This window comes from Ursus arctos, unplaced genomic scaffold, assembly GCF_023065955.2.
Source record: "Ursus arctos isolate Adak ecotype North America unplaced genomic scaffold, UrsArc2.0 scaffold_3, whole genome shotgun sequence".
In the NCBI taxonomy this organism is placed as follows: Eukaryota; Metazoa; Chordata; class Mammalia; order Carnivora; family Ursidae; genus Ursus; species Ursus arctos.
Genome location: NW_026622985.1, coordinates 87,183,646 through 87,198,842, shown reverse-complemented (window position 1 = coordinate 87,198,842; position 15,197 = coordinate 87,183,646). Strand labels below are relative to the sequence as shown.

The 15,197-nt window shown below is 38.8% G+C and overlaps 1 protein-coding gene across 1 annotated transcript in view; it reads right to left on the bottom strand.

Annotated features, from left to right (window-relative positions):
- Positions 1-444: 444 nt before the first annotated feature.
- AKR1D1 (aldo-keto reductase family 1 member D1) overlaps positions 445-15,197 on the bottom strand; it is a 49,518-nt gene continuing 34,765 nt past the window's right edge. The window contains exons 8-9 of the mRNA XM_026511648.4: positions 3,913-3,995; positions 445-1,906 (exon numbers count right to left, since the gene is read on the bottom strand). Of these exons, the coding sequence (XP_026367433.1) occupies positions 1,864-1,906; positions 3,913-3,995 (126 nt within the window). The 3' untranslated portion in view covers positions 445-1,863. The remainder of the gene's footprint in view (positions 1,907-3,912; positions 3,996-15,197) is intronic.

Genomic DNA, 15,197 nt, shown 5'->3' with positions numbered 1-15,197 from the left:
GATGCTTGTGAGGGGTGAGAGCAGAGGGAGAGGTGACACATAGAAGCTCATATCAGACTGTCAATCTTTCCTGGACTTCCTGTTTTCTGTCTTCAATTCTTCCCTCTCATCTCTGTATAACTAAGATAGGGTTCTCCTCCTCTAATTTTTAGAAATATTTTTCACCCTCAGAAATGGTAGGACTCTTTCCCAATGCCTGTCTTTTAAAAATGGTTTGAAAGGTATGGTCCCTCCTCCACACCAGCCCCCTGAAATATTTTGAAAAAGTATGATAACAGGGAACAGGGCTTAATTTTCTGTTACTGTACTATGATGCCCCTTTTTCTTCCCCTTTCCCAGTGCTAAATGTACAGTAAGAACTTAATCAAAAATCTTTTATTGAATTGAATTCAGGTGATTCTTTCCCTCTCTCTATCTTTAGCAACAAAATGGAGATTCATGTGGTTCAATAAATCATCACATTTTATTATTTCTTGTAAATAAAATATTTTCCAGAGAACAGCATTACATTAGAATCAGTGAATACAGTGAGTAGAGATCAAATTTTCTTAAAGTACTGATTTCTCAGAAATGTATGTTTTCAGGTCACCGAAGATTATCTGCAAACAATTGGTCTTGGAAAGACATAGTTTTTGAAGAACTCTCTTGCCCTATGAGAGTGACTTAATATGAAATAAAAAAAATACATTGCTGTTGTTGAACTGACCATTGGTATATCTCTATTGCAGAATTCTAATAATCTTCTTACTCAAAAATTAAAAATTTACATACAGTAAAATTACCAGTTACACCCAGCATCGGGTTTGAAATCACAACCCCGAGATTAAGAGTCACGTGCTCCACCAAGTGAGCCAGCCAGGGACCCCTACAGCCTCCTTTTTAAATACCTTCTTTTAAAATAGTCATCTTTGGGGGCACCTGGGTGGCTCAGTCAGTTAAACACCTGACTCTTGATTTCAGCTCAGATCTTGATCTCAGGGCCATGAGTTCTGGTTTCCCGGCATGGAGCCTACTTAAAAAAATAGTCATCTTTGGATTATTATATGATTCAGGGTTTTTTTTGTGTCTGTTGATTGTCTGAAGCTACTTCACATAATGGTGGATATATGATGAGTAGGGCAAGAGTGATAGGCATTGTAAGAATGGATCACCAGTTATGTTCATCCTCAGGTCCTTGAAAGCATGCAAAAGAGAACCAGCAATTAGTCATCCCTCAAACTAGGTAAAAGCTAAATGAACCCACACTGGATGGAAACAAACAACAACCAAATCATTATGTCTTTGCCGACCACTGTGGTGTTTAATTAGCTCCATTTTAAGACTTTTCTATGCTTAGACTTTTCTCTTTACACAAGGTGCAGCAAATCACTTCCTTGTTAATAATGCACGTGTGGATCTTATCTTGGCTGCGTCTGTGTTACAGTCAATGGTCCAAATCATCAAAGTCACTGCCAGCACGGGCGTGCACTCACTCACCACCCTCTTTGTTGCCCTGTTAACTGCTATAGTAAGGAACTCAGACTACCAGTGGCAGTGCTCACATTCGTGAGTTATGTATCTTCATATATTGCCTCATAGTCTTTTCTAAAGCCTGATGTTTTTCTGTCCGGAGCCCAGAAGACCTTGATCCAATAAAATATTAGCTTATAGTTTCTAAACAATTATTTCAACAGATTTAAACATATTTTTTCTTCATATACTTAAGCCAAAGTCATTTACATTGCACAAAACTTGAGCATGATAACATCACCACTTTATCTAAAGATAGTAAAACTTTTTCAAATTTCTTCCTCTGGGGGAACCACCCAGCCGAAGGTTCTGGCATGCATGGGAGGGAAAAATCAGTTCGGGAGCATTCTGAAGTCAGTATTCATCATGAAATGGGTATTCAGGATGATCACTCCACCTGTCAAAACAATTCCCCAAAGGGAAGAAGTTCACTGCAAATGTTGCACAACTGCGTATGTGACTAGCCTCCTTTAACAATCACTGACCCCTCCCTCTCTCCCTTACTCATTCTCTCTTTGTTTCTCACCCAATCTCCTCTGCTTTCCCTCAAGCCAGCATCTTTTACTGAAGCCCTGGACAGCACCCTTGGGTAAGTTCATGTGTACCTGTGTGTGTGAAGGCTGGCCGCCTGCCTCCCCATCAACATTTTGCTCAGAACAAAAGCACAGGAGGTGAGCAATGCCTGCCTGTGGTTTTTCATGCCCCTTCTCAATTCCTTCCTTCCCTCTGCTGTTTTGGCACAGGCTGCCTTCCATGTCAATGATCCACATAAGCACGTCTCTTCAATTTTCTATTCTCCATCAGTATCACTCTCTTCTCAGAGTTTTTACCTGCCCTTCTTACTGGACCTCCCAAGCATTGAAAGTTTGAGATTTAGAACGGTGATTAGTGAAGTAAGTTTCCACAGTAATAATGATGATAATAATGAACCTCTCCCTCACACAACAGTGATGGAACAGTCAAAAAAGGACTGGTGTGTGTTGTGCCTGCCATGGACCATGTCTAAGATTCAGTTCTCTGCAATTGCTAGGAGTTTTAAATTAAAATATAAAATAAATAAAGCCTCTTCAATATCAAAGATCAACTGGATGAAAAACAGAGAAGAATCATGGCCTAGCCTCCCTAAATGGTACATTTTTTTAATATAAATAAGGCCTACTGTTTATTTCTCCCTGCTGATTTTTCTAGTTATTTCCTATGAGTTATTTTCCCAGTGTTGTGAGAATTAGGTAGTAAACATGTCAAATGTCAAACTAAATAATGTCACCAACGAACTGTAAAAAAAAAAAATCAGTACATTGGTGGATTGACTGTCTCTTACTATCTCTTCTTAATTTAATGATATTTATTCAATAGGAATAGTTCATCTTCAAGAGCTATTAATTAACCAGTAAGTGTTGGTTAGGTCTGTGTTTGTGTTTACCTTTTTGTTCCCAAGGCTAGGTGGCACCTTTTAATGTCAAATAATGTTTTGTCCTGGAAAATTCACATTAGGAGGCTGTTGTACTAATTCAAAAGTTGATTCAGAAATTTGATATTAGCATAGTCAGTGTGCTTTCTGACTCATGAGAAATAGTGGGACCAATAAGATAAGTGTTCAAACTATATGAACTACCCTAATGAGTGTTTTCCAAATGCTCACCCAGAGAGGAGATTACAAACAGATTAGTATCCAGGTGATTTCAAGAAATAGTAATGAATAAAAAAAGTGTGTGTGTGTGTGTGTGTGTGTATATATATATATATATATATGTATGTATATATATATATATATATATATATACATATATATATATATATATACCATATACGTATGAACTGTAGTCTTTTGTTATTTTAAAGGCCCTATACTATTTAGTGAATAAAGGGCTACTTCAGTTGATTAGCTGAAATTAGCAACATTTTGAAGGAGTATAAGGAATTTTCCTTGTGGGAAGTCAGCTGATAGGTGGTTAGAAGTTCCACATCTTACCGGCAAGCATTTGCCTAAAACCCTAGGTTCTTAGCTTCTAATGTGGTACTCTCTCTACTACGTTCCCAGGTCTCTTTCTTTTTTGTTGATAACTTTGCTCTAAATTGTGCATCATTTTGCCTTTTAGGCAAAGTAAATAGGTTCGAATATTTGTGTTGCTGTCGTATTAACACACATACACTATGACTTAATTCTCATCAAGGTATTTAGCCTGCCATTCCCCAACCTAAGTCATGGGATTTCCTAAATGCCAGAAATATTTTTAATACAATTGTAGCTTGTAGGAAGTTTCTAGAGTAAATGTAATTTACCCAGACCTGTTTAATATTCAGAACATGCTGCCCACTGGCCTTTACCCTTGTGATTTCTCTGCACCTAGGATAATCCGGTACCACTGGGCGGTACTTGATGAATGGTCCCCCCATACTCACATGAGCATCTCCACAAAGCGGACATTTTTATTCAAGGCCTCAATGTCCTTCATTTCTTCTTCAGTGAGAGAAAAGTCAAAGATCTGAAATAACAGAAATAAAAGACATTATTTAAGGTAGAAATTGGGTCAAGCCTAGGATCAGGGAATGGGGCCAGCAGCAGGAGCCCTTCAAAAATTTATAATCATCCTTTTTTTTTTTTTTAATGAACAGGTTTAAAAGAATTATTCACCATGACCAAGTGGGATTTATTCCTGGGTTGCAAGGGTAGTTCAGTATTCACAAATCAATCAATGTGATATACCACATTAATAAAAAAAAGAATAAGAACCATATGATCCTCTCAATAGATGCAGAAAAAGCATTTGACAAAGTACAGCTTCTATTCTTGATAAAAACCTTCAACAAAGTAGGGATAGAGGGAACATACCTCAATATCATAAAGGCCATATACAAAAAACCCACAGCTAATATCATCCTCAATGGGGAAAAACAGATAGAGCTTTTCCTCTACAGTCAGGAACAAGACAGGGATGTCCATTCTTACTATTGTTGTTTAACATAGTAGTGGAAGTCTTAGTCTGAGCAGTCAGATAACAAAAAGTAATAAAAGGCACCCACACTGGCAAGGAAGATATCAAACTTTCACTATTTGCAGACAACATGATACTCTATGCAGAAAACCCAAAAGACTCCACCAAAAAATTGCTAGAACTACTACATGAATTCAGCAAAGTCTCAGGATAAAAAAATAAACGTACAGAAATCTGTTATATTTCTTTTTTCTTTTTCTTTTCTTTTTAAGATTTTATTTATTAGAGAGTGAGAGCATGAGTTGGGGAGAAGCAGAGGGAGAGGGACAAACAGACTGCGCTGAGTGGGGAGAACAATGCAGGCTTGATCTCAGAACCCTGAGATCACAACCTGAGCTAAAACCAAGAGTCGGATGCTTAACTAACTGAGCCATTCAGGTGCCCCAGAAATCTGTTGCATTTTTATACACCAATAATGAAGCAGCTGAAAGAGAAATCAAGGAATCAATCTCATTTACAATTGCACCAAAAACCATAAGATACCTAGGAATAAACCTAACCAAAGAGGGAAAAGATCTGTATTCTGAAAAACTAGAGAACACTTAAGAAAGAAATTGAAGATGACACAAAGAAATGGAAAAACACTCCATGTTCACAGATTGGAAGAATAAATATTGTTAAAATGTTTAATCCACCCAAAGCAATCTATACATTCAATGCAATCCCTATTAACATATAGTTTTTCACAGAGCTAAAACAAATAATACTTAAATTTGTATGGAACCACACAAGACCCCAAATTAAAAAAAAAAAAAAAGTGATCCTGAATAGCCAAAGCAATCTTGAAAAAGAAAAGCAAAGCTGCAGGCATCACAATTCAGGAATTCATGACATATTATAAAAACTGTAGTGATCAAAACAGTATGGTACTGGCACAAAAACAGATACATAGATCAATGGGACAGAATAGAAAACCCACAACTATATGGTCAACTAATCTTCGCAAAGCAGGAAAGAATATCCAATGGAAAAAAGACCATCTCTTCAACAAATGGTGTTTTGTTGGACCACTTTCTTACACCATACACAAAATAAATTCAAAATGGATGAAAGACCTAAGTGTGAGACAGGAAACCATCAAAATCTTAGAACAGAGGCAGTAACCTTTCTGACACTGGCCATAGCAACTTCTTACTAGACATGTTGCCAGAGGCAAGGGAAACAAAAGCAAAAATGAACTATTGGGACTTTATCAAAATAAAAACCTTCTGCACATTGAAGGAAACAATCCATAAAATGAAAAGGCAGCCTATGAAATGGGAGAAGATATTTGCAAATGACATATCTGATAAAGGGTTAGTATCCAACATATATAAAGGCCTCAACACCTTAACAAATAATCCAGTTAAAAAATGGGCAGAAGACATGAACAGACACTTTTCCAAAGAAGACATAGAGATGGCCAACAGACACATGAAAAGATGCTCAACATCACTCAGTACCAGGGAAATGCAAATCAAAACCATGATGAGATACCACTTCACACCTGTCAGAATAAGTAACAACACAGGAAATGACAGGTGTTGGCTAGGACATGGAGATAGGGGAAACTTCTTACACTGTTGGTGGGAATGCAAACTGATGCAGCCATTGTTGAAAACAGTATGGAGTTTCCTCAAAAAGTTAAAAATAGGGGCGCCTGGGTAGCGCAGTCATTAAGCGTCTGCTTTCGGCTCAGGGTGTGATCCCGGCGTTCTGGGATCGAGTCCCACATTGGGCTCCTCCGCTGGGAGTCTGCTTCTTCCCCTCCCACTCCCCTGCTGTGTTCTCTCGCTCGCTGGCTGTCTGTCACATAAATAAATAAAATCTTAAAAAAAAAAAAAGTTAAAAATAGAATTACCCTATGATCCAGCAACTGCACTACTAAATATTTACCTAAAGGATACAAAAATACATATTTGAAGGGATACGTGCACCCCAATGTTTATAGCAGCATCATCAACAATAGCCAAATTATAGAAGGGGCCCAAATGGCTAATCAACTGATGAATGGAAAAAGGTGTGGTAGATATATATAATGGAATATTACTCAGCCATAAGAAACAATGAAATCTCTCCATTTGCAGTAATGTAGATGGAGCTAGAGAGTATTATGCTAAGTGAAGTAAGTAAGTCAGAGAAAGACAAATACCAAATGATTTTACTCCTATGTGGAATTGAAGAAACAAAAGAGATGAGCATAGGGGATGGAAAAGAAAAAGAGAGAGGGAAGTAAACCATAAGAGACTCTTAACCATAGAGAACAAACTGAGGGTTGCTGGAGGGAAGGTGGGTGGGGGATGGGCTAAATGGGTGATGGGCATTAAGGAGGGCACTTTCTGTAATGAAAATTGGGTGTTATATGAGTGATGAATCCCTAAATTCTACTCCTGAAACCAATATTACACTGTATGTTAACTAACTAGAATGTAAATAAAAAATTGATACAAAAAATAATTGTTAGTTTGTTTCTTTCAGTTCTGTCAGATATTTCCTTTTACTACTTCTTCTATGTTGAAGCTCTATTATCAGTGACATACACATAAAAGATTTTTATGTCAAGAACTTATGAATATTAATAATGTACTATATGTTGGTTAATTGAATTTAAATAAATTTAAAAAATAATACAAAAATTTTCAAATATCTGCAAATGTGAGAGAAGTTGGGCTGGGGCTGGGGGGCCACATCCCCGTGCAGAGTTGGGGTTCTGTTCTGCTCTTTGTCTTTGAGACATTCCTGCTGGGGCCATCTTGCAGGACCGCAACAGCATATGTTCAGGACATCTAAAATCCAAGAGATTTTTTTTATTGTTTCTGGATAAGATGCTAAACCTCTGATTTTGGACTATGGCCTTTGTATGCTTGTTTTTAAAAAATATTCCCTCATTTCTAAATTTGCTTATGTGTTTTTTAAACTTTTAATTTGCTTTGTTTTATCCTCTTAATCATTTCTCTCATCATTTTTAATGTCTTCTACCTTTTAAATCTATTACATTTTCATTGTTTTATTTTTCTTAGCTTGTACATCTTTTTTTTTTTTAAAGATTTTATTTATTTATTTGACAGAGAGAGACAGCCAGCGAGAGAGGGAACACAAGCAGGGGGAGTGGGAGAGGGAGAAGCAGACTTCCCAGTGGAGCAGGGAGCCCAATGCGGGGCTCCATCCCAGGACCCTGGGATCATGCCCTGAGCCAAATGCAGATGCTTAACGACTGAGCCACTCAGGCGCCCCCTTTTAGCTTGTACATCTTATACTCTGGTTTTATAATTGTCCTTTATTAACATTTTAATACTTTATTTTAGCTTATTTACATTTTTAACATTTGGTTTATTTATAATCATTTTCTCTTTATTGTTTTAACTTGCTATCCCTTAACTTTTGTTTTAGTAATTTATATTTATAAATTTTAATTATATAAGTGATACATAAATACATGCTTTTTTTGTGAGAATTAAAACACTACAGAAGTGTATGGACATGCATGGAATAATAAATGAAAGGTCCTCTTGTTACCCACCACCCCGGTCCTATTCTTCTTCCCAAACATTCCTTCCAAACATCCAACATACTAAGAGCAAAATGCAATTAATTGGATAATATCTTTATTATTCTGCAACTTTCATTCATATAATATGTCTTGATGATCTTTTCTGTCAAAAAAGACGGACTGACTTTAATTTAATCATGGAATTCATAGTATAGATGTAACATGATTTACCTAATCATTCCCCCACGGATTGCTTCCAGGTGCTCTTTTCAGGGAATGCTTTTCTTTGATTATTATCCAAGTATTGAGTTTATGAGATTGTGTCATGAACCTGAGGTATGCATTACATAGAAAGATTCATGAATGACCAATCACTTATAAAATAAATCCTTACTCAAACTTTCTTTTTGTTTAACATTAGGTCCACTTTTTAAGTATTGGTGAGTCATTTTCTGACTCCAGTGAATATATAATGTAAAGGGAAGTTGCAAATGTTGCCAAAGATGCAGGATTTCATAAAGTCAATGAAAGTGATCTTGGTTTGCTTTAATTATAGGCAAAATGTTTTTCAAATAGGAATCTGATGCAGTTAAAGTCGACTTTAGTAGATATATCAAAAGAGTGTGCTTTGAAAAAAAAAATCAAAGGATTTATAATCTTCCGATGAAGCCCTGTGAAATTTTACCAGAATTATTCTTTTGATGATCACTTAGCAAAAGCCTTTGTGAAGTAGAGAATGTCACATTGTTTTTTTTTTAGTTAAATTTCTTTTTTTAAATTTCTTTTATTTTTTATTATAATTTTTATTATATTATGTTAGTCACCATACAGTATATCCTTAGTTTTTGATGTAATGTTCCATGATTCATTATTCGTGTATAACACCCAGTGCAACATGCAATACGTGCCCTCCTTAATACCCATCACTAGCCTATCCCAGTCCCCCACGCCTCTCCCCTCTGAAGCCCTCAGTTTGTTTCCCAGAGTCCATAGTCTTTCATGGTTCATTCCCCCTTCTGTTTACCCCCCCTTCATTCTTCCCTTCTTTCTCCTACCGATCTTCCTGCTATTTCTTATGTTCCATAAATGAGTGAAACCATATAATAATTGTCTTTCTCTGCTTATTTCACTTAGCATAATCTCCTCCAGTCCCGTCCACGTTACTGCAAATATTGGGTAATCGTTCTTTCTGATGGCTGGGTAATATTCCATTGTATATATGGACCACATCTTCTTAATCCAGTCATCTTTTGAAGGGCATCTCAGTTTGTTCCACAATTTAGCTATTGTGGACAATGTTGCTATGAACATTGGGGTGCATATGGCCCTTCTCTTCACTACGTCTGTATCTTTGGGGTAAATTCCCAGTAGTGCAATTGCCGGATCATAGGGTAGCTCAATTTTTAACTTTTTAAGGGACCTCCACACTGTTTTCCACAGTGGCTGTACCAACTTGCATTCCCACCAACAGTGTAAGAGGGATCCCCTTTTGCCACATCTTCTCCAACATTATTGTTTCTCACCTTGTCAATTTTTGCCATTCTAACTGGCGTGAGGTGGTATCTCAATGTGTTTTGACTTGAATTTCCCTGATGGCTAATGATTTTGAACATATTTTCATGTGTCTGTTAGCCATTTTTATGTCTTCATTGGAAAAGTGTCTGTTCATATCTTCTGCCCATTTTTTTGATTTGATTACTTGTTTCTCGTGTATTGAGTTTGAGAAGTTCTTTATAGATCTCAGATACCACCCTTTGATCTGTAGTGTCATTTGCAAATATCTTCTCCCATTCCGCGGGCTGCCTCTTAGTTTTTTTGACTGTTTCCTTGGCTGTGCAGAAGCTTTTTATCTTGATGAAGTCCCACAAGTTCATTTTTTCTTTTGTTTCTCTTGCCTTTGGAGATATGTCATGAAAAAAGTTGCTGTGGCCGATGTCAAAGAGGTTACAGCCTATGTTCTCCTCTATGATTTTGATGGATTCCTGTCTCACATCAAGGTCTTTCATCCATTTGGAGTTTATTTTTGTGTATGGTGTGAGAGAGCGGTCAAGTTTCATTCTTCTGTACATAGCTGTCCAATTTTCCCAGCACCATTTATTGAAGAGACTTTTTCCCACTGGATGTTTTTTCCTGCTTTGTCAAAGATTAGTTGCCCAAAGAGTTGGGGGTTCATTTCTGGAGTCTGTATTCTGTTCCATTGGTCTATGTGTCTGTTTTTGTACCAGTACCATGCTTTCTTGGTGATCACAACTTTGTAGTATAGCTTAAAATCAGGCAACGTGATGCCCCCAGCTTTGTTTTTCCTTTTCAACAATTCCTTGGTGATTCGGGGTCTTTTCTGGTTCCACACAAATTTAAGGGCTGTTTGTTAGAGTTCTTTGAAAAATGTCATTGGTATTTTGATCGGGATGGCATTGAAAGTGTAGATTGCTCTGGGTAGCATAGACATTTTAACTATGTTTATTTTTCCGATCCATGAGCATGGAATATTTTTCCATCTTTTTGTGTCTTCTTCAACGTCTTTCAAGAGTGCTCTGTAGTTTCTAGAGTATAGATCCTTTACCTCTCTGGTTAAGTTAATTCCCAGGTAATGTATGATTTTTGGTGCTATTGTAAATGGAATTGATTCCCTAATTTTTCTTTCTTTGGTCTCATTGTTTGTGTATAGAAATGCAACTGATTTCTGAGCATTGATTTTGTATCCTGCCACATTACTGAATTGCTTTATAACTTCTAGTAGTTTGGGGGTGGATTCTTTTGGGTTTTCCATATAGAGTATCATGTCATCTGCTAAGAGAGACAATTTGACTTCTTCTTTGCCAATTTGGATACCTTTTATCCCTTTTTGTTGTCTGATTGCTGTTGCAAGGACTTCTAGTACTATGTTGAATAATAATGGTGAGAGTGGGCATCCTTGTCATATTCCTGATCTTAAGGGAAAGACTTCCAGCTTTTCCCCATTGAGAATGATATTCGCTTTAGGCTTTTCATAGATGGTTTTTATGAAAGTGAGGAATGTACCCTCTATCCCTACACTCTGAAGTGTTTTAATCAGGAAAGGATGCTGTATTCTGTCAAATGCTTTTTCTGCATCAATTGAAAGGATCACATGGATCTTGACTCTTTTCTTGTTGATGTGATCTATCACACTGATCGATTTGCGAATGTTGAACCACCCTTGCATCCCACGGATGAATCCTACTTGGTCGTGATGGATAATCCTTTTAATGTACTGTTGGATCCTATTAGCTAGGATCTTGTTGAGAATTTTGGCATCCATATTCATCAGGGATATTGGTGTGTAATTCTCCTTTTTAATGGGGTCTTTGCCTGGTTTGGGGATCAAGGTAATACTGGCCTCATAGAATGAGTTTGGTAGTTTTCCTTCTGTTTCTATTTTTTGAAACAGCTTCAGGAGAATACGTATTATTTCTTCTTTGAATGTTTGGTTGAATTCCACGGGGAATCCATCAGGCCCTGGACTCTTGTTTTTTGGGAGGCTTTTGATCACTGCTTCAATCTCTTCATAGTGAATTGGTCTGTTTAAAAAATCAATTTCTTCCTGTTTCAGTCTTGGTAGTACAGGTTTCCAGGAAGGCATCCATTTCTTCCAGGTTGTTTAATTTATTGGCATAAAGCTGTTGATAAAAGTTTCTAATGATCCTTCCTATTTCATTGGTGTTGGTTGTGATCTCTCCCCTTTCATTCATAATTTTATTAATTTGGGTCCTTCCTCTGTTTTTTTGAATAAGTCTGGCCAGTGCCTTATCGATCTTATTCATTCTTTCAAAGAGCCAGCTTCTAGTTCTGTTGATCTGCTCTACTGTGCTCCTGGTTTCTAATTCATTGATCTCTGTTGTAATCTTGATCACCTGCCTTCTTGTGCTTGGGTTAGGCCTGTTCTTCTGTTCCAGCTCCAGCTTCTTGAGGTGATAATATAAAAACTGCATTTTAGATTTTTCTGTTCTCTTGAGTGAGGCTTGGATGGCTATGTATTTTCCCCTTAGTACTGCCTTTGCAGTGTCCCATAGGTTTTGGACCGATGTGTTTTCATTTTCATTGGTCTCCAAAAATTGTTTAATCTCCTTCTTAATTACCTGGTTTACCCAGTCATTCTTGAGCAGGATGGTTCTTAGTTTCCAAGTGTTTGAGTTTCTTCCAAATTTTTCCTTGTGATTGAGTTCCAGTTTCAAAGCATTGTGGTCTGAGAATATGCAGGGAATAATCTCAGTCTTTTGGTATCGGTTGAGACCTGTTTTGTGACCCAGTATATGGTCTATTCTGGAGAAAGTTCCATGTGCATTTGAAAAGAATGAGTATTCTGTTGTTCTGGGGTGTAGTGTTCTGTATATATCTATGAGGTCCATCTGGTCCAGTGTGTCATTCAAAGCTCTTGTTTCTTTGTTGATTTTTTGCCTAGGTGATCTGTCTATTGCTGAGAGTGGAGTGTTAAGGTCCCCTACTATTAAGGTATTATTATCCATATGTCTCTTTATTCTGGTTAAGAGTTGGCTTGTGTATCTTGCTGCTCCCCTGTTGGGGGCATAGATATTTATAATTGTCATATCCACTCATTGGATACATCCTTTAAGAATAATATAGTGTCCTTCTGTATCTCTAACTACAGTCTTTAGTTTAAAATCCAATCTGTCTGATATGAGAATTGTTACCCCAGGTTTCTTTTGAGGTCCATTGGCATGAAAAATGATTTTCCATCCCTTCACTTTCAGTCTGGATGTATCTTTAGGCTCAAAATGAGTCTCTTGCAGACAGCAAATGGATGGGTCATGTCTTTTTATACGATCTGCAACCCTGTGATGTTTTATGGGAGCATTTAGGCCATTCACATTGAGAATGATTATTGAGAGATATGATTTTAATGATGTCATGATGCCTATGAAGTCTTTGTTTCTATAGATTGTAAATTTCTGTTCTGTGTTACTCTTGGGGCCTTTTTACTTTTATAGAACCCCCCTTAATATCTCATGTAGGGCTGGCTTGTTGGTGGTTACAAATTCCTTCAATTTCTGCCAATTTTGGTAGGTCCTTATTTCTCCATCCATTCTGAATGACAGCCTTGCTGGATAAAGGATCCTTGGCTGCATGTTCTTCTCTGATAGAGCTTTAAAAATGCCCTGCCAACCCTTCCTGGCCTACCAGGTCTCTGTAGACAGGTCTGACATAATTCTGGTATTTTTCCCTCTGTACGTAAGGATTTTCTTCCCCCTGGCCTTTTTCAATACTGTATCCTTGGATCTAATTGTGAATTGTACTATGATGTGACATGGTGTAGGTCTGTTTTCATTGACCTTGGGAGGGGTCCTGTGTGCCTCTTGGACATGAATGCTTATTTCCTTTGCCAGATTAGGGAAGTTCTCAGCTACAATTTGTTCAAATATCTCTTCTAGACCTCTCTATTTCTCTACCCCCTCAGGGATGCTGATGATTCTGACATTGGAACATTTCATTGAGTCAGTAATCTCCCGTAATCTACATTATTGAGATTGGAGTTTTTTAAGCCAAGTTTCTGTTTTAACTTTCTCTTCTACCATCCCATCCTCTGATTCACTAATTCGTTCTTCTGCCTCATTTACCCTGGCCATCAGAGCGTCTAGTTTAGACTGCATTTGATTCATAGCAGTTTTAATTTCTGCCAGATTCACTCTCATTTCTGCCCTTAGAGATTCTATATTCTCATTAATATTTTCGTTAATTTTTTTTTCAAGCCTACACATCATCTTGACCATTGTTACTCTGAACTCCATTTCTGACAATTTGGTTATATCCATATCCATCAGTTCTGTGGCAGAGGCCACAGTCTCTGTGTCCTTTTTTTGCTGAGGGTTTCTCTTCTTCATTATTCTGATGAGGAGAGGTCGCGGGGATGCCCAGAGCACAAATTATTGACCAGGACCCAGGCAGTGTGCACTAGTTTTATAGGTACCCTAGGGATGAGGGCTTCTTGATTTTTCAGCCTGCCTTCTGGGAGAGAGCCTGCTGCACTGGTACTCAGGCAACTCTGTTTGGGTAGCGTTGCCCTGTCCTCTGCAGCGGGGGGGTGGGGGGGTGGGGGGGTGGGGATGGGCACAATGTGAGCTGGTATTTCCGGGTTTTTGTTCTCTGGTGGCTTAGCCTGGCGGTTTTTCTGTGACTCTTCTGAGAGTCAGAGCTGCAGTGGCCGTATCCTAGCCTCTGTCTCAGAACAGAGAGATCATCGTCCGCTCTCCACTGAGCTCTCCTGGCCACTTTAACAATTTCTGGCGGTGTTGCTAAAAACCCCGCAGCATCCCGGGATGTGCGCCCACAGCCACTCTCCCAGCCCTTGCTTCCAGGGCCAGCTGGTCTCTGTCCTTTGTGCTTCTAACACCGCCAGCCGCCCCCGGTTCCCACGCATGCTCCTGAGCTCCCTGTTTCAGTGTGGTTCGAGTGCGCTCTGGAGCGCCAGTTTCTGTGTGGCTGCACATGCGCTCTCGATATCAGTCTGGTTCTAGTGAGTGCTCCGGAGCTCCGGTTTTTAGTCTGGTCGCACGCGCGCTCCTGAGCTCTCAGTTTCAGTCTAGTTCTAGTGTGTGCTCCAGAGCTCTGGTTTTCAGTTTGGATGCGTGCACGCTCCTGAGCTCCTGGTTACAATCCAGTTCCAGTGAGCACTCTGGGGCTCCGGTTTTCAGTCTGGTTGTGTGCGTGTTCCCGAGCTCCCAGTCTCAGTCCAGTTCCAGTGAGCACTCCGGAGCTCCGGTTTTCAGTCTGGTCGTGCGCATTCCCAGGCTCACGGTCTCAGTCTGTTTTTGCAGGGGTGCCAGTCCGCCAGTCCGGCCCACTCCCCAGTGCAGGTGGCTACTGCTTCCTGGCGCCCGAGCGTGGCAGCTCCCTCCCCCTTCCGTTTATCTCCCCATATCTGTGCACAGATTCACGGCTCCCTGCTTCATACCTCAATATTCAGCGCTGGAGATGTTCGTTTGTAGAGATCCAGATGTATCTTCCTGCATCTCAGGCTGATTTGGTGGGTGTTCAGGATGGTCTGGTAGATGTCCAGCTCAATTCAGGGGATCAGCTGAAAAAAGGGTCCCCTACTCCTCTGCCATCTTTTCTCCTCCTCCGAGAATGTCACATTCTGTTATCATGTAATTTTGTCAAGCATATTTTTAAGTTTCTACTAAGATTTAGTACACATATACAATTGTAACCTAAATTTTGTTGAATATAAAACAAGTAAAAATTATTTC